This window comes from Tamandua tetradactyla, chromosome 21, assembly GCF_023851605.1.
Source record: "Tamandua tetradactyla isolate mTamTet1 chromosome 21, mTamTet1.pri, whole genome shotgun sequence".
Classification (NCBI taxonomy): domain Eukaryota; kingdom Metazoa; phylum Chordata; class Mammalia; order Pilosa; family Myrmecophagidae; genus Tamandua; species Tamandua tetradactyla.
Window position 1 is genome coordinate 20,805,515 of NC_135347.1, and position 24,494 is coordinate 20,830,008.

General features: G+C 33.4%; 1 protein-coding gene across 3 annotated transcripts in view; it reads left to right on the forward strand.

Moving 5' to 3' along the window:
- The window catches only part of PJA2 (praja ring finger ubiquitin ligase 2), a 71,848-nt gene that overhangs the window by 23,774 nt on the left and 23,580 nt on the right, over positions 1-24,494 (forward strand). For all 3 annotated transcript variants that reach the window (XM_077139010.1, XM_077139011.1, XM_077139009.1), the window contains 4 exons: positions 6,121-6,238; positions 7,469-7,669; positions 11,864-12,914; positions 21,692-21,877. In XM_077139010.1, coding sequence (XP_076995125.1) covers positions 6,208-6,238; positions 7,469-7,669; positions 11,864-12,914; positions 21,692-21,877 — 1,469 coding nt within the window. In that variant the 5' untranslated portion in view covers positions 6,121-6,207. The remainder of the gene's footprint in view (positions 1-6,120; positions 6,239-7,468; positions 7,670-11,863; positions 12,915-21,691; positions 21,878-24,494) is intronic.

Below are 24,494 nucleotides of genomic sequence, written 5' to 3' on the forward strand. Positions count from 1 at the left end.
ACATATTAATAAAAGGGATAATTCACCAGGAAGAAGTAACAATCATAAATGTATATACCCCCAATCAAGGAGCGCTAAAGTACACGAGGCACATATTGGAAAAACTGAAGGGAGCTATAGACATATCAACGGTAAGAGTGGAAGACTTCAGTATACCACTCTCTGCTATAGATAAATCACACGGAGGATCAACAAGGAAATAGAAACCTAAACAATAAGATAAATGAATTAGTTCTAATAGACATATGTAGATCTTTACTTCCCAAGACACCAGGATACCCGTTCTTCTCTAGTGCACATGGAGTGTTCTCCAGGATAGATCATATATTGGGACATAAACTGAGTCTCCATAAATTTAGTAAGATTGAAATTATCCAAAGCCCTTTCGTTGATCACACTGGAATAAAGTTGGCAATTAATCATTACCAAAGATCCAGAGCTTGCACAAATATATGGAGATTAAACAACACACTCTTAAATAATCAGTGGGTTAAGGAAGAAATTGCTAGATAAATCAGTAAATATCTGGAGACAAATGATAATGAGAATACAATATATGAAAGCTTATGGGATATGGCAAAGGCAGAGAGGGAAATTAGTGCTCTAAATGCCTATATTAAAAAACAAGAATGAGCAAAACTTGAGGATTTAACTGCTCACCTGGAGAATCTAGAGAACAGCAAACTAACCCCAAAGCAATTAAAAGAAGAGAAATAATAAAGGCTAAAGCAGGAATAAACAAACTGGAGAACAATTGAAAGAATCAACAAAACTGAAAGTTGGTTCTTTGAGAAAATTCATAAAATTGATGGTCCCCTAGCTAGACTAACAAAGAAGAAAAAGCGAGAGGACACAAATAAATAAAATCAGAAGTGAAAGGGTGGTTGTTACCACAAATCATGAAGAAATTTTAAAAATTATAAGAATATTAGAAACAGCTATATGCCAACAAGCTAGATAACTTAGATGAATTGGTCAGATTCATAGAAACACATGAATTACCTGTGCTGACTTGAGAAGAAATAGTAGAGTTCAGCAAACCAATTATAAGTAAAGAGATGCAGTCATCAAAAATCTCCCCCCCCCCAAAAAAGCCTAGGTCCTGGTGGCTTCACAGGAGAATTTTATCAAACTTTTCAAGAAGAGCTAACACCAAACCTGCTCAAACTTCTCCAAAAAAATTGAAGAAAAAGGAACACTACCTAACTCATTTTATGAAGCTAACATTACTCTAATACCAAAATCGGGTAAAGATGATACAGGAAAAGAAAACTACAGACCAATCTTCCTAATGAACATAGATGCGAGATTTCTTAACAAAATACTAGCAAATCGTATCCAGCACCATATACATCATGATCAAGTGGGATTCATACCAGTAATGCAAGGGTGGTTCAACATAAGAAAATCAGGCAGTGTAATACAGTGTATTAAGAAATCAAAAGGGGAGAAATCACATGATCATATTTTGATGCTGAAAAAGCATTTGACAAAATATAGCATCCTTTCCTGATAAAAACATTCCAAAATTTAGGCATCAAAGGAAATCCTTCTCAATATCATAAAGAGTATATATGAAAACCCCATAGCCACCATCATACTTAATGGTGAGAATTTGAAAGCATTCCCTTTGAGATCAGGACAAGACAAGGATGCCCAATGTCACCAGTGTTATTCAACATTGTATTAGAAGTACTAGCTGGAGCAATTAGGAAAATGAAATAAAAGGCACCCAGATAGGAAGGGAACAACTAAAACTTTTAGTTGCAGGTGGCATGGTCCTATATTTAGAAAACCCTGAGTAAACCACAGTGAAACTACTTGAGCTAGTAAACAAATTCAGTAGAGTGGCAGTGTGCTGGTTTGAAAGGATGTATGAACCCTAGAAAAGCCGTGTTTTAATCAAAGTCTCATTTTGTAATGGCAGAATATTCCCTATTCAATACTGTATGTTTGAATCTGTAATTAGATCATCTCCCTGGAGATGTATCCCAATCAAGAGTGATTGTTAAGATGGATTAGGGAAGCTGTGTCTCCACCCATTTGGGTGGGTCTTGATTAGTTTCTGAAGTCCTATAAAAGAGGAAACATTTTGGAGAATGAAAGATGGAGAGAGAGCAGAGAAGAACGACATAGCCACGAGAAGCAGAGTTCACCAGCCAGCAACCTTTGGAGATGAAGAAGGAAAATGCCTCCCGGGGAGCTTCATCAAACAGGAAGCCAGGAGAAGAAGTTAGCAGATGACGCCATGTCTGCCATGTACCCTTCCAGCTGAGAGAGAAGCCCTGAACTGCATCGGCCTTCTTGAACCAAGGTATCTTTCCCAGGATGGATGCCTTAGATTGGACATTTCTATAGACTTGTTTTGATTGGGACATTTTCTCGGCCTTAGAACCGTGAACTAGCAACTCATTAAATTCCCCTTTTTAAAAGCCATTCTGTTTCTGGTATATTGCATTCCTGCAGCTAGCAAACTAGAACAGGCAGGATACAAGATTAATGTACAAAAATCAGTAATGTTTATATACACAAGCAATGACCTATCTGAGGTGACAACTATGGAAAAAATTCCATTCAGAATAGTGACCAGAAGAATTAGGTATCTAGGTATGAGCTTAACCAGGGATGTCAAGGACTTATACACAGAAGATTACAAAAAGTTGCTAAAAGAAATTAAAAAATGGCCTAAGTAAATGGAAAGATACTCCATGTTCATGGATAGGAAGGTTGAATATCGTCGATATCAATTCTACCCAAACTGATCTACAGATTCAATGTAATACCAATGAAAATCCCAACAACTTACTTTGAAGACTTGGAAAAATTGGTTATCAAATGTATCTGGAAGGGAAAGAGACCTCAAATAGTTAAAGATATCCTAATAAAGAAGAGCGAACTGGGAGGTCTGTCACTTCCTGACTTTAAAGCTTACCATAAAGCCACAATGGTCAAAACAGCATGGTACTGGTGCAAAAACAGAAGGACTGACCAGTGGAATAGAATCAAGAGTACACAGATTGACCACCAAATTTATGTACATTTGATCTTTGATAAGACCTCCAAATGTACTGAATTGGGACAGCATAGCCTTTTCAATAAATGGGCATGGAAGAACTAGATTTTAATAGCCAAAAGGATGAAAGATGACCTCTCTACCTTACACCCTATACAAAAATTAATTCAAAATGGATCAAAGACCTAAATATGCGAGCCTATACCATAAAACTTCTTGAAAAGTAGGGAAATATCTTCAAGATCTAGTAACAGGAGGTAGCTTCTTAAGTTTTACACCTAAAGCACAAGCTGTGAAGGAAAAAAATAGACAAATAGGAGCTACTTAAGATCAAGAGCTTCTGTTCCTCAAAGGACTTTGTTAAAAAAGTGAACAGACAGCCAGCTTAATGGTAAAAAATATTTGGAAACCATATATCAGATAAAGGCTTGATATTCTGTGTACGTAAAGAAATTATACAGCTCACCAACAAAAGAATGAACAACCCAATTATAAAATGGGCAGAGGAAATGAATAGGCACTTTTCTGAAGAGCAAATACAGATGGCTAAAAAGCACATGAAAAACTGCTTATTTTCACTGGCTATAAGGGAAATGCAAATTAAGACAATGATCTCACCTCACACCTTTAGGAATGGCTGCTATTAAACAAATAGGAAACTATAAAAATGTTGGACAGGATGGTGGAAGTATGAAATGGTTTAGCCTCTATGGGAATCAGTTTGGTGATTCCTCAGAAAACTAAATATTGTGTTGTCCTATCACCCGACAATACCAGTACTTGGTGTATGCCCAGAAGAGTTGAGGGCAGTGACATGAACAGACATTTGCACACTGATGTTCATAGCAACACTATTCACAATTGCCAAGAAATGGAAACAATCCAGGTGCCCATCAACAGATGAAAGGATAAACAAAATATGGTATACAGATACGATGGAATATTATACAGCATTTAGACAAAACCTTGAGGACATAATGCTGACTGAAATTAGAAACAAAAGGACAAATACTGTATGATTCCATTATTATGACTGATAAAGCTGCAAGTGTTTTGGAACAGCTTGAAGGAAAAATCTGAGTTGAGGGTATGGTAACCCATAACAAACTCTGGGAACTGTTGTGTAGCTGCTTGTAGAAGTGTACTTTGAAAATTATTGCTTTTTTTCCTTCTTTTCTTTGTATTTTCTTTGTGCACACACATATATGCATATATATGCTATATTTTACAACTAAAAAAACAGTTAAAAATAAACTATAGGCAGTTATAGTAATATTAGATAAAATCCTGAAATCAAAATTTTGAAAATATTTAATAACACAGCTCACCACTATAGCAAAGTTGATATTTGTAATAACTTTTACTTGATATGTTGAGAATGCACACAGTTTTGATAGTTAATCAAATGGTATTTAAGATACTGTTTAGTATTTAGAATTCAGGTAGCTCTGATACCTGTATTTATAGATTTTTTCTTTCTTTAATTTTAAATTGTTTATGAAACAATTGTACAAACAGGCTTTACAATGATTACTTAGATTTTTTAAAAATATGCCTATGGATAAGCTGAGTAATCCATTTTAGGTGGTTAGGATTTCCATATGTTAATTGTAAAAATATTTGTATCTTCATATTTTCCTGAAGTCAGGAAAATATTTAGTAACATGGGTCATTTACTGTAGCAATACAGATGTTTGTTAAGAACTTTCTACTTGATACAGTTTTGACAGCTGATCAGATGGTATCTTAAGTTAGTGTTCAATACTTGGAATTCAAGAATTTTGCTATCTGAATATAGATTTTTCCTTGTTGCCTTAAATTAGTTTATGACACATACTGTGCAAACACAGACCTTACAATGATTATATGAATACTTTATTTAAATATGCCTATGGTTAAGCTAACTAAGATACCCATTTTTGGTGGTTCTAAGTGTATTCTTTGTTTTCTTAAATAAAAGAATATGTAAAAAACAAATATGTGAAGAGGTAAACCTGTTCTTCACAAAAGAGGATATCTGAAATTCAATAAGCATAAGAAAAGATGTTTTCCAGAATTATTCATCAGGAAATTGTCACAATGAGGCACCACTGTATCCTTGCCAGAATGATTGAAATTAGAGACTGTCACTATCAGGTGTTGACAAGCATGTGAAACAACTCTTTTACTTGTATATTGCTGGAATGAAAGTAAATTGGTTCATCGCTTTGGAAAACTACCCTTATCTGTTATAGCTAAATATAGCCCTACTCTATGACTGAGCAATTCCAGGTTATATCTACACAAGAGAAATGGGAAAACTGTGCAGGGTTGTTTTTTACTTATAATAGTTAAAAACTGGATAACAGTGAAAAATGGGAGAATGTATAAACAAATTTTGGCATGTTTATATAATGTAACATTATTCAACAACAGTATGAATGAATCTCAGAAACATTGTGTTGAGCAAAAGTAGTCAGGTACAAAAGATTTCATGCTGTATGATTCTACTTGCATGAGATTTAAAACAGAATAGACCAGTGTAAAGTTTATCACATCGAACTCAGGAATATGGTTTCTTCTGGATTGCGAGGAAGGATAGGGAAGGGGCAGAGAGAATCTACTGAAGTGACGGTAATACTCTGTATCTTGATCTTGGTGGTAGTTATTTGTAAGTATACATATGTAAAATTTATTGAAATGTATACTTAAGAGTTCTGTAGTTTATTTTATGTGTAAATAATCTTCAACACAATACCAGGGGTAACTAAGCTATAATGCTTCATGGAGAAGTAAAGATAGCATAATTTAATGGACTCCCAAACAGTTTGGTCATACACCACCAATCAGCTCCTCTCCTATTGTATTTTCTTATTTACTTATAAATTATATGTGTGTTTTTACTATTGGCAGTTTTAGGAATGATATGTATTTAGGGCAAGGTTCATCACTAACAGATGTAGGTCTGAACTCAAATATTCATCTTGATAATTTTGATTGACTTACCAGATCAGATTGTATTTTTCTAAGTTATTATAGAGTCAGCAGTTTGCACTAGGAAAACATTTTGGCATTTTGTTTTGTTTTTATATTGTTAATACTTTGTTCAATTCATGGTTTCTTTGCAGATATCTACTGCCGCTTATCCATTGAGTGAGTAAAAACTAAATCACATCCATAAATCCACTGAACTGGGCACAAGAAAACTGTCATATATGTCACAGTACGCTGAAAAAGAGCCAGCAGGTAAAGATGTCCCTGTCAGTTCCTTACATTGAGAAATTCTTGTTTTTCCTTCCTGATATCTTGAGACCATACATGGCATATGTATACAACATGTGGTCCATTTCTGAAGGCCAGTTTCAATCCATATATTGAATACTCATAAAGCTTTATTACTAATTTTTGGTATGAAAATATAGATACAAGTTCTAGTATTTTTTTTCCACACTCCTGTTGGCTATTGTATCATGTGCTCTGAAGACTATTCCTTTGCACAAGCTGCTAAGAATATTGGCTTTGAGTCGTAGTATGGATTTATTGGCCTTAATTTTTTGATCTTTAAAATAGGATATAATACCCACCTCATAAGGTTGTTGAGGAGATTAAGTAAAATAGTGTAATACTTGATATTGCATAAGTACATGTTTGTTTCTCCTTTATGCTTAGAAGTGTTTATGATTCTTCCTTAATCTATATAATAAACAAAAATATGTACCTGTTGCATTTGTGTTTGTACCATATACTCTGAGAAAATAAATTCTTTAGTTTCTGCATGGTATATATAATGTTGAATTGACTGAGCACACTTATGCTTCATATATAATAATGTCCTACTTAATAAAAGATACTATTTACTACTTTATATCTCTTCATTATCAAAACTTAATATTCATTTTGTTAAAATGTTGATAACTTTTCTTACCATTATATATACCATTGATAGTTTAAAAAGGTAGAGTAGCATTGGTTTGACTTGGCCTATCACTGTTTTCTTTATGGAGATTTATCTGACCCTAATCTTCAGGGCATAGTTTATTGTGTTCTAGTTGGTTCTTTAATGAAAGTACAGATAACCATTTAAAAAGATTATCTGTTATCTTTAACAGGAACTTATTCACTCGTAAAGTAATTGAAACCATCAAATCATGTGCTAGTAATTCAATGAACAAATATTTATTGAATGCTTATGCATAAGGTACTTTACTTACATAGCTTGGAAGATCCTTTTGTAATCTTTATTGTAAAGATTATAAAGAGAGGAGGCCACGTAACTCATTACATAGTATCTCATGTCTACCTTTTAAGTGTTTGAATAAAAATAATGTTTTGTAGTACAAGTAAGGTATACTTGGCATTCACTAGCATATGATTTGGTAAATAATTGCATATGTGTGGAAGCAAATTTTCCCCCACTGGTTACCAGAATAGAGATCATTACTGTACCTCTTTTATTTTTTAACTTTTTTTTTCCAGCAATGGATCAAGAATCCAGCAAGGCTGCCTGGCCCAAACCAGCAGGAGGGTATCAGACAATTACAGGCAGGAGATATGGACGAAGACATGCATATGTCAGTTTTAAACCATGTATGACTAGGCATGAAAGAAGCTTAGGTCGAGCTGGTGATGACTATGAAGTGTTGGAGCTAGATGATGTTCCAAAAGAAAGTTCCTCAGGTATGTAAACATGTAATTATTTAATGGTTTTTAATTATGTAGGAATTGAACTTGTAATATTTGAAATTGTGAGTGGATCTTATGTTGTCTTATGAGTATAGATGCTATGTATTCTTACCAAGAAATTATATTTTGAAATTTTTATTGAATTTAATTACATTTAAACATAGAAGAAGATAGAATATGGCCAGTCATTAAAATACAACAATATTGGCATGGCAGTGATTACATTGTGACAGCCTTCAGCCAGAGGAAATCTTCACCTATCAAATGAAATGATTTTTGTTTTTAAGAGTGAACTGAGAGTATTTTGTCCTGCCTGTTACATTTAAATAGTTTTTTTTTAACTTTATCTCTAAATAAATAGCTAGTTTGATATATTGTTTTATTTTATAACATACAGTTGTCAAATAGTGTTCACTCAGTTAAAAGTTTTTAATTATTTATTGTTTTGTAGAAGTATTTTACAGATACCCAGGTATTGTAATCGTATGTTTTGAATGGTAATGTTGTCTTCCTCTTGTCCTGAACAAACTAAATAATTCTAGATTTTTATTGCCCTTTATATACACGAATCTGAATTTCTAGCTAAGGTCATTCTGCTAAAGAAGAAGCCTTTTTGTAGTATCTTCAACTAATATTTGATAACTTAGTTTTTTTATCAACACATCTCAATATCTTCACTTCTTTTACTTAATAAATTACTGGTGATGAAAGATAGTCATGTGTAAAGTAGTTCATATAACCGGTATGATTTACTTGTCTCAGACTTCTGATAAGCTATGGCAAAGAGAACCAACATATTGACTTTTTTTTAAGGAAAAGTTACAGGTTTAAAGAAAAATTATATAGAAAATATAGAATTCCTATATACCTTACCCATCACCCATACAATTTTATATTAATTATTATTAATATAACCCATTATTAATACTTTGCATTAGAGTGGTACTTTTGTTACAACTGATGAAACAATATTATAATTATGCTATTAACTATAGCCCATAGTTTAAATTAATGGATTTACTTTGTATTGCCCAGTCCTATATGGATTTTAACAATTTTTATTCTAGTAATATATATACAACCTAGAATTTCCCCTTTTAACCACATTCAGATATATATTTCATTGGTATTAATTACGTTCACAGTATTGTGCTACTGTTAACACCATCCATTATGAAAACTTTTCCATAAATCTCAAACAGAAACTCTATACCAATTAAGCATTAATTCCCCATTTCATACTTTCACCTCAGCCCCTGGTAGCCTATATTCTAGTTTCTAATCCTCTGAATTTCCTTATTCTAATTAGCTCCTATCAATGAGGTCATACAACATTTATCCTTTTGTGTCTAGCCTGTTTCACTCAACATGACGTCTGCAAGATTCACCCATGTTTTCATGTCTCTGAACTTCAGTCCTTTCTGCAGCTGAGTAATATTCCATTGTATGTATGTGCCATGTTTTGTTTATCCATTCATTGGTTGATGGACACTTTGATTGCTTCCATCTTTTACAAATGTGAATAATGCTGCTATGAACATTGATGTGCACATATTGGTTTGAGTCCCTGCTTTCAGTTATTTTGGGTATATACCTAGAGGTGGTCATATAGTAACTCTTTATTAAACTTTCTGAAGTATAGCCAAACTGTGGGTACAGCATTTTGCGTTTTCACCAACAATGAATGAGTGTTCAAATTTCTCCGCATCCTTTTCAACACTTTTTATTTTAATAGTAGCCATTCTTTATATAAATGGTATCTCATTGTGGTATTGTTAATTATCCTGAGCATCTTTTCATATGGTTTTTTGCCATTGGTATATTTTCTTTTGCCATTGGAGAAATTTCTTTTCAGGTCTTTTACATTTTTAATTGAGTTATCTTTGTGTTGTGACATGTAACATGAGTTGTAACATGTCTTTGTATATTCTGGATATTAAACCACTGACTATGTGGTATCTGAATATTTTCCTCCATTCTGTAGGTTGTGTTTCTAGTTTCATGATGTATAGTCCTTTGCACAAAAGTTTTCAACTTCTATGACATTCCATTTATCTGATTTTTTTCTTTTATTGCTACTGCTTTTGGTGTAAAGTCTAAGAAACCATGTCTGGCACAAGGTCCAAGGACGCTTCTCTGTATTTTCTTCTAGAAATTTTGTACTTTGGGTTCTTACATTTAGGTCTTTGATCCATTTTGAGTTTATTTTTATATATAATATGATACAGAAACCCACCTTCGTTCTTTTGCATATTTTCCTACTTGGAAAAAGTGCCATATTTGGCACTTTTGTTAAAAATCAGTTGGCCTTAGATGTGTGTGTGGGTTTTTTAACTCTCCATTTGATTCTCTTTCTCTGTGTCTGTACTTGTGCCAGTACCATGCTGTTTTGATTACTGTAATTTTGTAATAACATTTAAAACTGGGAAGCCTGATTTCTCCAACTTGACTCTTCTTTTTGAAAATGGTTTGGTTGTTCAGAGTGCCTTATACTTCCTTATAAATTTGATGATTGGCATTTCCATTTCTGCAGAGTAGTCCATTGGAATTTTGATTGAGATTTCATTGAATCTTTAAATCACTTTGGTAGAATTGACATCTCAACAATATTTGTCTTTCAGACAGTGAACACAAAATGTCCTTCCATTTATTTAGGTCTTCTTTGATTTATTTTAACAATAATTTGTAGTTTCCTATGTAAAGTCCTTTACAACCTTGGTTAATTTTTTCCTAGCTATTTGATTCTTTTGGTTGTTTTTGTAAATGGAGTTTTTTTCTTCACTTTGTTTTTATTCTTTGTTGCTAGTGTATATGTAGATTACTGATTTTTGCATGTTTATCTCACATCCCACCACTTTGTACTGAATTCATTTATTAGTTTTAGAAGCTTTGTTGTGAATATTTCAGAATTTTCTTCATATAGGATTGTATCATTTGCAAAATAGGGAAAGTTTTACTTCTCTCTTTCCAGTTTGTGTCCCTTTTATTTATTTTTCCTCCCTAATTGCTCTCGCTAGATCTTCCAATACAATGTTGAGTAACAAACATTGTAAACAATTACTGATATTTCAGGGAAAGCTTTCAGTCTCTCAGTGTTAATGTGTGATGTTATGTGTGGGTTTTTCATAATGCCCTTTATCATTTTGAGGAAGTTTCCTTTCATTCCTAATTTATAAGTATTTTTGTCAGGAAAGGTGCTGGATTTCATCAAATGCCTTTTCTGCATCAATTGAAATGTGTGTTTTTCCCTTTGTTCTGTTAATATGATATATTACTTTAACTGATTTTCTTATGTTGAACCACCCTTGCATACCTGGGTTAAATCCCATTTGATTAAGCTATATAATTCTTTTAATGTGCTGTTGAATTCAGTTTGCTAGTATTCTTTTGAGGATTTTTGTATCATATTTGTTAGGGATGTTGAACTGTAGTGTTCTTTTTTTCTGTATTTATCTGGCATATTATATTTGTATATTTATTTGGTTTTATGATGATGTTAACCTCATAGACTGCTCTAGGAAGTATTCCCTCCTCTTCAGTTTTTTGGAAGCATTTGCGCTGGATTAGTTGTTTGGAAATATTGGCGTTTTTGTTTTTCTTTTTAGTTACAGCTCTAACATGTAAAATTAATTCATTATTTTAGAAGTATTAATATCCATTTTTGGAAAGAAATCTAATGTTATACATCTAGAGACTCAAATGTAATCTTCTGAGTAGATATTAAAACATAGTAAAGTCTCATTTCTCTTAGATCTGTAACCTGTTGTTATTTCTGAATAGATAATTTTGAAGATTTTGTACTTGTGTGTGATTAGAGTGGTTTGAAGATCATTGAAACACAAATTGGTTACCTTAATGACTCCAATCACGCCTCTTGTTTTTTAGTCTCTCAATAGCTTCTCCTTTACATTTGCAGAGAGTTTTAGGTATTATAATTTACAACAAAAACCTGCAAAAGACATGGGAGAGAAAGGATATTGAGAGGCTACACAGTGACATAAAGGAAGTGATAGGGTAACCAGTCTGCCATACCAGTTAAGTTAGGGAGCTCAGAAGCAATTGCTGGAGAAACTGACTCATTTTCAAGTAGATAATAATTGGTATGATTTCTACTTAAGTGGTTCCTATTAAATAAAATGTTATCTAAATTAAACCCTCCAATTATGTTTTATTTTGTTCTCTGTGAAGGTTCCTGTCCACTGGATCAAGTTCATTCTTCTTTACCCAATGAACCTTTATTTGAACAGAGTGAAACGCTAATTCCCACTTCTGGTACAACATTGAATCAAACCACTGAAAGCAGTCCATCTTTTGCTGCAGAACATCAGAGCAAGGAAGGCAGGGAGACCTTAGGAAGCAGTATGGATCTTCATAATCATTCTGAAGAAGAATATACTCCAGAAGCTTGCAATGCTTTAGGTGTCCAGAATGGTATTGAATTGGCTCATACTGACTCTGATGATCCAGATGGCAAACCTGAAGAGGATAATGACTGTCTTCAGCTTTCTGTAGAAGTTGTAGAAGGTAGTAGGTATCAGGAAACGTTGGGCAATACAGTGCTTGAGTTGGAAAATGGAGAGGTAGAGGCATATGCAGGTCTTTCACCATCAGTTGCTCCACTAAATGGTGAAATAAGAGAAGAGTTTGAAAAGTTAGAATCAGCACCTTTAGTGAAAAGTTCTGATGGCAGTTCTGAGTTTATCCACCCAAACAACCACGAAATTCACAGGTCCTCTTCTGAAGAGGAAGATGTTAGAAAGAAACAACAAAATAATTCTTTCCAGGAAAATCTGAGAGGAAATTTAACCGAAGATACAGCCTGTGCTACAGGGCATATTTGTAGTGAACAAAATACCAGTAAAAGAGACAATAGCCAGGGTCGTTCTCCTGAACAGGTAGTGAGGCCAAAAGTTAGAAAATTGGTAAGTTCAAGCCAGGTGGACCAAGAATCAGGTTTTAATAGACATGAAGCTAAACAAAGAAATGTTCAGAGGTGGAAAGAAGCTTTGGAAGTTGAGGAAAATGGTCCAGATGACCTGTTAATAAAATGTGAGGACTATGACGGAGACCATGACTGCATGTTCTTGGATCCACCTTACTCCAGAGTTACACAAAGGGAAACAGAAAACAACCAAGTGACACCAGAAAGTGGAGCCACAGGAGGAAGGGAAGAAGTTGTGGAGACCACCTTTTGGAATGGCGGTGGAGATTATTACCAACTCTACAACAGAGAAGATAGGTAAGGTTTAATACACTATTTTGTCAGATTGTATAGAGGACAAATGGTTTTTCTTTAATACCTTGATGTTTGATGGATGGCCCATCTGATCTTGTGAGGAAATTAGGTATTATCAAATATTGTTATTTACTGAGTACTAACCATACATGCAAAGTAATGGTTAGAATTTTTCACAGAAACTTTCTTTGAGTCTTGAGGAGTTTATAAAGCACAGTAATTATTATTAATTATTACAGAAGTTTAGAAGTATATAGAAGTATACCAATTCATGGTATTTCAATTAATAAAATGCAAAATAAGCATTTATTTTAGTTTAAAAATTCTTTGTTAAGCCAGTCTGGGTTTAAAAGTGATACAAGGTCACAGAAACTTTTAATTGGTAGTATTACATTAACTTTGCCAATATTTATTAAAATTATCTGTTTTTCTTTTTAATATATTTTTTTCTCTTACTCTTCCTTTTGCTAAATTTATTTCTGTTTAGCATTTAATTCTCATTAACATCTGTATACTAGGTACTATTATTTTTCCCATTTGTGGATGAGGAAAATGAGGCATTCAGAGTTAAATTACTTCCTAGGGTCACAAAGCTGGTAAGTGGTGGAGATGGAATTTGAATATCTGCATGTTGCCTAATTCCAAAGTCTGTTTTCTTTTTCATTATAATTTGCTGTTTTTCAAGAGAACATAAGATTTTTTACAATAAACATTCTGATTCTTTTTTTCCCCCAACCGTAAGACAACAGAAAGAAGAGAGAAATGGAAGATTTCTTTGTCCATCTGCTGAATTTTCGTTGTCCCTTGGTCCAAACTTTCACATATTCTTTTAAGCTGTTGCATTCTTGACAGTGCTTAATTACAGTGCAGTTACAATTGCAAGATTTTATTAACTAGTGGAGATACAATTTGTTCCTTTAATAAAGAAAGAAATTCACCATTTTGAATATGAATGCATTTACATTTTTTGTTTCATATCATAATTTAATAAAAGTATTTTGATTTTCTTGCCATGCGGGAGACCCAGGTTCGATTCCTGGCCCATGGCACTTCCCAAAACAAACAAAAAAACACCAAACACAAAATTCAACAAATGTTGCTGCAATAATGGAATACTCACGTGAAAAAAAGAATGAAATGTTATTCCACCATACAGCATACCAAAAAAAAAGTATTTGATTTTCTTTATACATGAATTGAACAATTATAGTATATGTAATTTATTGTAGAAAATAATTTAAATATAATTTCTGCTATCTTGAAGCTTGTAAGTTCAAGACCTAGCAGGCAATATTTTAAAGTATTTAAATGACATAGTGTTTTTTTTTTTTTTTTTTTTTTTTGGGAGGAAGGGAAGGAAAGACAGAGAGAAGGATAGAAGGAAGGAAGAAAGGGAAACATCTTTAAACATTTTCTTGTTTTATTGTATTTTGTTTGTTTGTTTGTTTTTTACATGGGCTGGGGCCGGGAATCGAACCGAGGTCCTCCGGCATAGCAGGCAAGCACTTTGCCCGCTGAGCCACCGCGGCCCGCCGACATAGTGTTTTTTAAGCTAAGAGTAAAGTTAGCTAAAAACTTTTGCCTGATTTATTTCTATATTTTCAGTCTAGGTCCATAATCTAATTCAAAATCCATAAAGTTCTGAAAATGGAAATTGGCAGTAAAAACTTGCCTGATGTTAACCTACTTGATGGCAAACCTGGATATGAAAAAAGACCATTTTAAGATTTCATGTTTTGCTGCAGAAATATAAATATGTTTGATTAATAGGTGCTTGCCTGGACCCCATTGGGGGTTGTTAAGTATTATTTCTAAATCTAGGGGGGGGGGAATCTAAATTTTAAAATCCATCTAGCCCTAAGATTTTTGGATTGGATTATGAATCTGTATTGCTTACCTCTAAGTTACTATTAAAAGAAAAAACTTAAGAGAGTTTTAGATGACTTATCTTTTTGAAAGAATAATGTTGTAGAATGTTTTTCCCACTTACATTTTTCCTTTTTAAAGAAGATCATTTAATTTGTCTGTGCCTTCTCTAATGTGGACACACTAACCCAAAGTAAAAACTCTTACTTTGTTTTTTTATAATCAGATCTAATATCATGTAATGAAATTGATGAAATCTTTATGTTGTTTGCTAACTAAGAGAAAAGGTAGTTTTGCTTCTGATTCTTCAATTGATATTTAATCAGTGATAGAAGTGTTTTCTTTATTTTAGAATGACTCTGGACTTCTAAAGTGTATTTTCTTACATTTATTTGTATTTTTTTTAAGTGATCTTTCAATATTTTGAACAATGATAGACATACATAGACAAACAGAACACACAGATGGGAAAAACATTTACAGTTAATAGAAACTTCTTTTTCTTCCAACTTGTTAGTAATTGTTGATTTATAGAACCTTTATTTGGGGTGTGCCTAAATGATAGACCCTAATTTTGAAGCATTCCTAAGACACGTTGAAATGCCAGAAACACCTGGGTTTTCTTTTGTTTTTGTTTTTTTTATTTAAAGAATCTCATCACAGAAAAAGTTCTTAATGATAATGATTCTACCTAGGATTCTGCTTTTATCTGGAGGTATAAACCTTGAGATGTATTTTAGGTTCTCATTTCAATAGTCTGTCTAGTTTCAAGGATTAATTCTATTTCTATACTACTGTTTCCCATTCTTCTACTCTAACTGCCTGCAAAGTTTTACAGTTGCCACAGTGCCTTTTAATATAGTCAGATGAAAGTTGAAATGTAAGAGCTGTCATTTTACCACTTGTTCATCTTCCTGATATTTTACTGTAACCTTGCTCAGTTCTGATATTAGCAGAGTGGAAAAATAGTGAATCTACTGTAAGTTACCTTGAGAAGGAAAGTATAAATAGCTTCTGCTTAATTTGAATATATGAGATTTTCTTTTGAGTTGTCTTCTAGGCTTTATAAAATGTAAAGGTGATAAAACTTGAAAAGTTTTCTTGCCAGGTTTGTATTATAATAGCTATAAATGAAAACCTTATCAGGAATATAGCTAAAACTCACCTTGACACTTTTAGATTTAGAAATTTTGACCACTTTAAAAAATATATGTATAGATCTTATATTCTTTGTAAGTAGAGGATGTGTTTTAATTAATGCACAACCCCCTTCTTCCCTGAAAAATTCAAAATGCTCACTTACTCTGAAACATTACACTCAAAGGGAGAAGTATTACAGCTGGTAGCATTGCTGTGAGTTATTTGACAGGAACTGTGTGCCACCTTATTAAGTTAGAACTGTAAGGGGAATTTTAATAGACAGCATATAATTACCACACTTGGAACTAGACCAAAGAGCTAGCGTTAACACTCTGTTCTTTTGAAATATATCCTGAGAACTTTAATAACTATTTGAGGACACGATCTTGAGTTTTGAAGAACCTTCCAGCAATGCCAGCAGATTTGAATCTTTGGCCTAACTGTTCTGAGGAGAGTCATGCCATCTACTGACCATTTCTTACATAACTTACTATTTCTTTAAGAGTTTTTCTTTGCCTAGGACTTAATTTTGCTTAAAAAGTAAACCAAAACACAACCAAAAACCTTACTTAAGATCTTTAGGGACAACTTTTTGTTGTTGTTTATATTGAGACACTAAAAGGAATGTTAGCCATTTAGTTGATTTCAATTTGATACATTCAAAAATAATTTATTTAAGTTCTTTATGTACTAGATTTTGTTCTGGGTACTCAGAAAATGCAAATAATAAGTGTCCCTTTTCCCATAATACTCTTCAGCCTTATGGGGAAGATAAAATATATAGGTGTATTTATTGTGAAGCTGAATCACAGCTTCTTTCCTCTTCACTATAACTTAGCTTATAGTTCATGAAGAACTCCCCTGACCTTCCCTCTACACCCAATATGTAAAACATGTGTAAGCAGCGAAAACAAGTATCTTGAAGAATGTGCTCTCAGATTTTAGCACAGCTTTTTGTTTTGTTGCCAGGTTCATAAAAGTTTAGAGAAGTAAATTAGGGATAAGTAGATTTGTTTCTCAGACATGCTAGGAAGAGTGATTACAATTGCCTTATATTAAGGTAAAAGACCAGAAAGTTGTAAAAGGCAGACACAATTCAAGAAGCACACAGTATGGACCTTAACTAAATACTTTTAAACATCTAAGCAACTTCCTTTGATATCACTGTGTTGTAAGAGTTCAATGTTTATAATGGTAAAATGTCCCAGAAAGCTTAGATCATGTTCAGTAAATGAAAATGCAGTGAATTATATAATATGTTTTAACGTAATATCCATCTGTAGTATTTTCAGTAAAACTCAAAAGTGTTATTCATTCTGGTCAGATAATAAAATTAAAATTTCACTTTCCATCAGGCACCTATAAAGTTGAAGTTTTTATTTGATAAGTGATGAGTGTGAGAAAAGACAAACAAATCCTCTAGGATTTAGAGAATGGGTGATTACTTTTAGTTAATTTTACTTCTGTATCTTACTTACACATAAGATTGTACTTATTTTATTTGTGCATAAATTGCATATAATTTTATTCCATATGTGAAAAAAATGTTTTGTTCACAATTTAATGTGTAGTGGAACATTTGAGTGAGTTATAGTTGTCTGTCTTTGAGTATAGCTCTGAACTCGAACAAGGACACCCTACCATGAGAGGTTATATGAAAACCAACGTGGTAGTCAGTTTAGTTTTTACTTTGAGAAATTAAAAATCTTTAACTCACTTACAAATCAAAAGCAAATGGGTCCACTCCCTATTCTATAATCGTTTATTTCCGTCTTATCTGTTCTGTCACTTACTCTCTTAGAAGAGTTACTTTTAAAAATCTTTTCTTGTTTAGCTTTGAGTTCTTTATACACCCTTTACTCTTAGTACATAACTGTCTCTTGTTTTCCTGAAGATACGAAATAGTTAAATGTGAGCTTTCTTCTTTCTTCTCTATATTAGAATGTTAGTATCTAAGCTTATTTTAAGGTTTTTCTTTAATGAAGAGAATTAGCTTTTCTCATTCTGTGCCTGTAATCAATTTGACATCTTCCTTTATCTAGTATCCATACCTTTAGGTTGCTTTTCCATCTACTTTTCAACCTTTAATTTTTCTAAAGCCTAGGGAGAGCTTTCATTTGATCTTGTTCCCTCTATTAGCTGCTTAGTTGTGTTTTTTCTTCCACTGTTGAATCTTCATAATAAATGTTCCATACTCATTGAATCTATTCCATCCCTATATACTCTTTTTTTTTTCTGCCTCAAAATCCCACTCCCAGTGTTACTTCAGTGTTCTCTAATGTCAGTGACCTCTTCATTTCCACATCCATTTGACTTTTTTCAGTAAACATTTTCCTTGACGTCTGTGCTACTATTGAGGCTGTTTACTTACCCTTCCTTTTCTACTGTTTCTCTTTCATTGATCCATGTTGGTTTCTTCTTGTTCACTCTTCTCTAGAACACGGTCTGCAAATGTAAGAGCCATATATTAGGCTCTGTGAGCCAACAGGCAAAATCAGGGATATTATATAGATACTTATATAACCATTTAAAATGTGCCCTAACATTTAAGAAGAAGCAAAAAAGCATTATATCCCAAGGGCAGTAAAAAAACCAGGTAGATAAACAGTTTTGGCTCTAAGGCCTGGGCTATAATTTCCCAGTTTCTGGCATAAAGGAAGACTATAGTTAATTGGGTAACAAGGAGCTGATAGTGTCATTAAATAAAGAAAAACAGAGGACATAGAGTAGATTTTCTTTGGTAAAGGAAAGGATTAAATAGTGAGGTGATAGTAGGAAATCCATTTGAGAGTATAAACAGGTAGTTTATATTACAAAAGAAGCAACTACTGCCATTATTAAATGCTTACCATTTACCAAAAATTGTGGAAGTATTTTTCTTGTAATATTCACTTAAATGTCAGTGTAGATTTGCATAGTAAACATTAGTACTCTCATAATTGCAGGTGAGGAAAACTGAACTTAGAGAATTGTTTCTGCTTACATAACTAGTAAGTAACTGAGCCAGCCAGAATCCTAACTCAAATCTGTTTTCAGATTGTGCTGTTACCAATTTGGTATGCTTTTTTTTATGGGTGATAAAGAAGGCAGTTGTGGATAGAACTTTCACCTAATGTTAAAATAGTACCTTACTTTTTTCAGTAAAGAAATTGCCTGTTGTAGATTTTTTATTTTGTTTGTTTTTTAATCATTGAAGATCCTAACCGTATTTGCATAGTCCCTTCTGAGTTTGCATAGCCCCTTGACTAGCCTCTGAGCTGTTTGGTGTAAATTGAAGTGATAGTGATTTTCAAACTACATTTTTGAAATGAGTTGAGGGAATAGAATTTAATTTAGCAACATCAGTTAATAATAATTGGCTGAATACTTGAGACAGAAAAGTACTCAAACCGGGTTTCCTTTTTTTTCCTTTTCTTCTTTATTTTTTTGTAAGGAGAAATGGAGAGAAAGGAGAATGTAAGAGCCATTGTACAGAAAAAAAATGGGAAGTAAGAAAGGACTTGAACTGAGGAGTTTGTGAAGAGTCAGAGAAATGGGGTTTCCAGCCTGAGAGCAGTGTAATATCATTAACAGATAAAAATAAAATCCGGAAAGAGACTCATCTCTTCATGATGATGAATTTTCTTATAAAAATTTAAATTTTGGAAAAGAGGGTAAAAAGACACAGAAAGCAGTTTTGTGGGCAGTTAATGATCACAGAAGCTTAGCATGTTGGTCAGGGCTGGGATGTAGATTTGAAAGTTGTCTTAGAATGAGAATTATATAGAATGAGTAATCACAGACCATGAGTCTGCACCTTTTTTTTTTTGCATGGGCAGGCATCGGAAATCGAACCCGGGTCTTCCGCTTGGCAAATGAGAACTCTGCCTGCTGAGTCACCCCGCCCCGCCCTGAAACTTTTTTAAAAGGGCTAAATAGCAAATATTTTAGGCTTTATTGACCACGAGGCAAATAAAAGATATTATTTAGATACTTAAATATTTAAAATGTAACCACTTAAAAAAGGATCCCTTAGTTCACAAGCAATAATTAAACAGTTGGCCAGGCCAGGTTTGACCTTAAGGCTATTTGTCAACACCTAGCAGACACTTCTTAAAATGTATGTTTGATTATAGACATTCCTTTTGGCAAGGCCAGATTTGGTCTAAAGGCCATTTGCCAACACCTAACAGACACTTCTTAAAATGTATGATTATAGACATTCCTTTTGCATTGAAATTTTGAATTATTCCATAAATTATTTAATTAATCCTGAAAAGTGCAAAAGTTTAATCTGTTATCTTTCTAGACAGGATTGTATTCTGAGTGAACTGTTTAAAAAATGAGGTTTTCTTTTAAATGAGTATATTAAAATTGCCACTAATTGAAGAAATCTTATCCTAAATATTAGACTTAAAATTAGTGTTGGTGATTTAGCTTTAATAAGAGAGAAATTTTGTAGACAAGGAAACTTAGCTAAATAGGCTCCTTTAGAACCATCTTCTTCCACGTTGGATTTTGACGCTGATACCTAAAAATTGTTTACTTGGCCTTTGAGTCCTAAAGATTAGTCTTTGGGTCCCAGAAAATTTTGCAGAATACAGGCAACTTTGGCTCATGCCCCAGTAAAATAAACACCTTTTATTAGCTAAGCCCAGGGTTATGTTGCGTTACTTCTCCAGGGTGTTTGTGCCTTGCAGCCTGTTGTTTACTGAAAATGGGAAGTTAATTTTATTTTTTTACTTCATACTTCTCAGAACTCAGATTATGCTGCTATTTATTAATAGCATCTTCATTTCTTGGATTTGTCTGCCAATACAAGGATAAACTCACTAAGAAATCTAGATAATACCATTTTAAAGAGGGTAGAGAATGTAATTGCATACCAGTTATTACTTCTTTTCAGAAACATAAGGTAAAATTTCCTCTCGTTTATTTTCACAAAAGTAATGTGGGTAAAGGGAAATCTTTAAGGGGATTCTTGACCAGAATGCTTGATATAGTTGGAAGGAGCATTTAAGAATAATTTTTAATATTTTAGCTTTTGGAAGGATAAGATGATTAGTTCTTAGAATAGCTACTTGAATGTAACCAAAAATAATTTTCCAGGGTTCTTTATTAACCATATTTATTGTACCTTTTGGTTCCTTATCTAAATATCCTTCTGAACTGAACTTTATTTTGCATTCAGGGGCCTACATAATGACTTCCTTAAAGGTTTGTCAGTGCTGGTATTTCTGAATTAGAATCTCCCTCCTTTTGTAAACATAGACTAATACTTTTATATATGTATTTTTTTCTTCTGTAAAAGGAAGGAAGACAATCAGTTAAGCTTTGTAAAACATGACAGTACTGGAAATTTTTTCAAAGAGAATATATCATCAGTGGTCAGTATGTAATTAAAAGAGATATTGTACTCAGGTCAGATGAATAATAAATCTATTATTTATTCCAATAAAAATTTATGATTACTAAATTGAATTTAAAATTTTATCTAGAAACATATCTAAAATATGAACAGTCTCTATCTAGGCACCATGGAATTACATACTTCTGTGAAAGAAAAAAAAGTGGTATACTCCATAACTTGCCATATGCTCTATTCGTTTGGGAAAGTTACATTAGCTGAATCTATTTGTTGAAGTATTTATTTTAAAAATGTTTTTAAAATTATATTGGCACCTGATGAAGCATGTGTGGCCTCAGCAGTTGACTGCCCTATACCATGGTGCCTGGCGGACGTTCCTAATAATGAAAATAACTCAGCCTGTAATGATTCTTTTCTAAATTTGCAGTTCAGAATGCAGTGATGGGGAATGGTCTGCGTCTTTGCCTCATCGATTTTCTGGTACAGAAAGAGATCAGTCCTCAAGTGATGAAAGCTGGGAGACTCTGCCAGGAAGAGATGAGAATGAACCCGAACTGCAGAGTGATAGCAGTGGTCCTGAAGAAGAAAACCAAGAATTATCTCTTCAGGAAGGGTATGTTTAACATTGAGCTTTATTATATTTATATGTATTTTAGAAAAATAGTATACATATACATCGCATTCAAATGTAACAGAAATAATAATAACAGTGCTATTAATTGGATTTATAAATCCTATCTTGTAGCAAGTCTGTTAATAATACTGGTGATTTTTTTCATTAAGCTTTTGATATTTAAAAAGTAACAGTTAAATTGAAAATTTCATTGAAAGGTATCTTTTATTGAGATACAAGTACATGCTTCCGCTTTGCTTTAGTAAAGAAAACTTGGACATTTAAAGTATTATTTTGACTCAGTTAGATATGAATGAATTAGAACTGCCATTGTGATCCAGTGAAGTTAATGGTTAGGTAGAAGGGCCATCCTCAAGAGGGAATTCAGTGATTGTTTTACAGAAATGGAGGCAGTTTTAAAAGTTGAAGTCTTAATGTTCTTGCCTGATTGCATTAGACAGTATCTCCAAAACAAAGTTTAATGTCAGTGATTGGTGGTAGATATCTTTGTCTTTTCCTCACTTTAATGGGAATGCTCTATTAAGGGTTATTGAATTTGTCTCTGTTGCAGCTACTCAACTCTAGTGTTCTAGAGTAAATACCATATACAGTGTGTAAATGAATGGATGTAAATGTCTCCAATAGAATTTTATTTATAAAAACAGGTGGTGGTGGGTGGGCCACAGTGGCTCAGTAGGCAAGAATGCTCACCTGCCATGCCAGAGGACCTGTGATTCCCGGTGCCTGCCCATGTAAAAAACAAAAAAAAACAAACAAAAAAAACAGGTGGTGAGCTTTAAATATCCTGAGCACCATAGTTTATTGCCCCTTGCTCTAGTATTAAGGAAGTATCCACCTTTTTATTTTTTATGGGTTTCACTTTGTTGATCATAAACTGCATTTGGAAGGAAAAAGGAATATAAAAATTAAAGGCTCAAGAAAAGAATTCTGTTTACAATAGCAGCTAGAAGAACTGAATATATAGGAGTGAATCTAGCCAAGAATGTAAAGGACTTATACACAGAAAACTACAAAACATTGCCAAAAGAAATGAAAGAAAACTTTCACAAATAGAAGGACAGTCTGTGTTTGTTCATTGGACAACTAAATATCATTAAGATGTCAGTTCTACCGGAAGTCAGATTCAATGAAGTAACAACCAGAGTTCCAACTACCTTCTTTGCGGAAATGGAAAAGCCAATCATCAAATTTATATGGAAGGCATAAAGGGCTCTTACTATCCAAATCACTTTGTCGAAGAACAGAGTTGGAAGATTCACATTTCCCAGTCTTAAAACTTGTTGCAATTGGTAATCAAAACAGCATGGTACTGGCAGAAGGACAGACATAGACTAATGGAATTGAATTGAGATTTCAGAAATCAAGCCTTATACCACTCAATGGGGAATGAATAGTCTTTTCAGCAATGGTTTTGGGAAAACTGTATCTCCATCAGCAAAAGAATGAGGGTGGGCCCCTACCTGACATCATTTACTAAAATCAATGAAAATGGATCAAAGACCTAAATATAAGAACCCAAACTATAAAACTTGTAGAAGAAAACATAGGGAAACATCTTTAAGATCTTGTGCTAGGTAATGGCTTCTTAGACTCATACCCAAAGCACAAGCAACAAAAGGAAAAAATAGATAACTGGGACCTTATGAACATTAAAAACTTCTGTTCCTCAAAGGACTTTCTCATGAAAGTAAAGCGCCTTACACAATGAGAGAAAGTATTTGGAAGCTGCATGTCTAAGAAAAGTCTAATATCTAAACTGTATAAAGAAACCCTTTAACTCAACAACAAGAAAGACAAACAGCCCAATTTAAAAATGGGTAAAAGACTTGGGTAGATATTTCTCCAAAGAAGATATAAAGATTGACAAAAAGCACTTGAAAAGATGCTTAACATCATTAGCTAGTAGGGAAATACAAATCACACTCACAGTGAGATGCCATTTCACAACCACTAGACTGGCTTCTGTTTAAATAAGCAGCAGATTACAAGTGTTGAAGAGGATGTGGAGAAATGAACACAGATTCTCTATTTGTGAAAATGTGAAATGGTGCAGCCTCTGTGGAAAACAGTTTGGCATTTTCAAGAAAGTTATGTGTAGAATTACCGTATGATCCAGCAATCCCACTCCTAGTTATATATACCCAAAAGAATTGAAAGCAGGAACTCAAACAGATATTTGCACACCAGTGTTCATAGAGACACTATTCTCAGTTACCAAAGATGGAAGTATCCCAAGTGTCCATCATCTGATGAATGGATAAACAAAATATGGTCTGTGTACACAGTGGAATTATATTTTTCAAACTTAAAAGGGAATGACGTTCTAATGCATGCAACAACATGGATGAAACTCAAACGTCTTGTTGAGTGAAATAAGCCAGACACAAAAGGAAGATACTATATGATCTCACCTGTATGAAATAATTAGAACACGCAGACTCATTGAGTTAAAATCTAGAAAATAGGCAACCAGGGGACAGGGTAGAGGTAGGGGAAAAAAGCATAAAGAGAATGGCTGGTGAAGAAGTTGAGGCAGCCACTGTAATCCAATTCTTTAAAACAGCAAATAGAACACAGATGGATGTAGAGCCTAGGA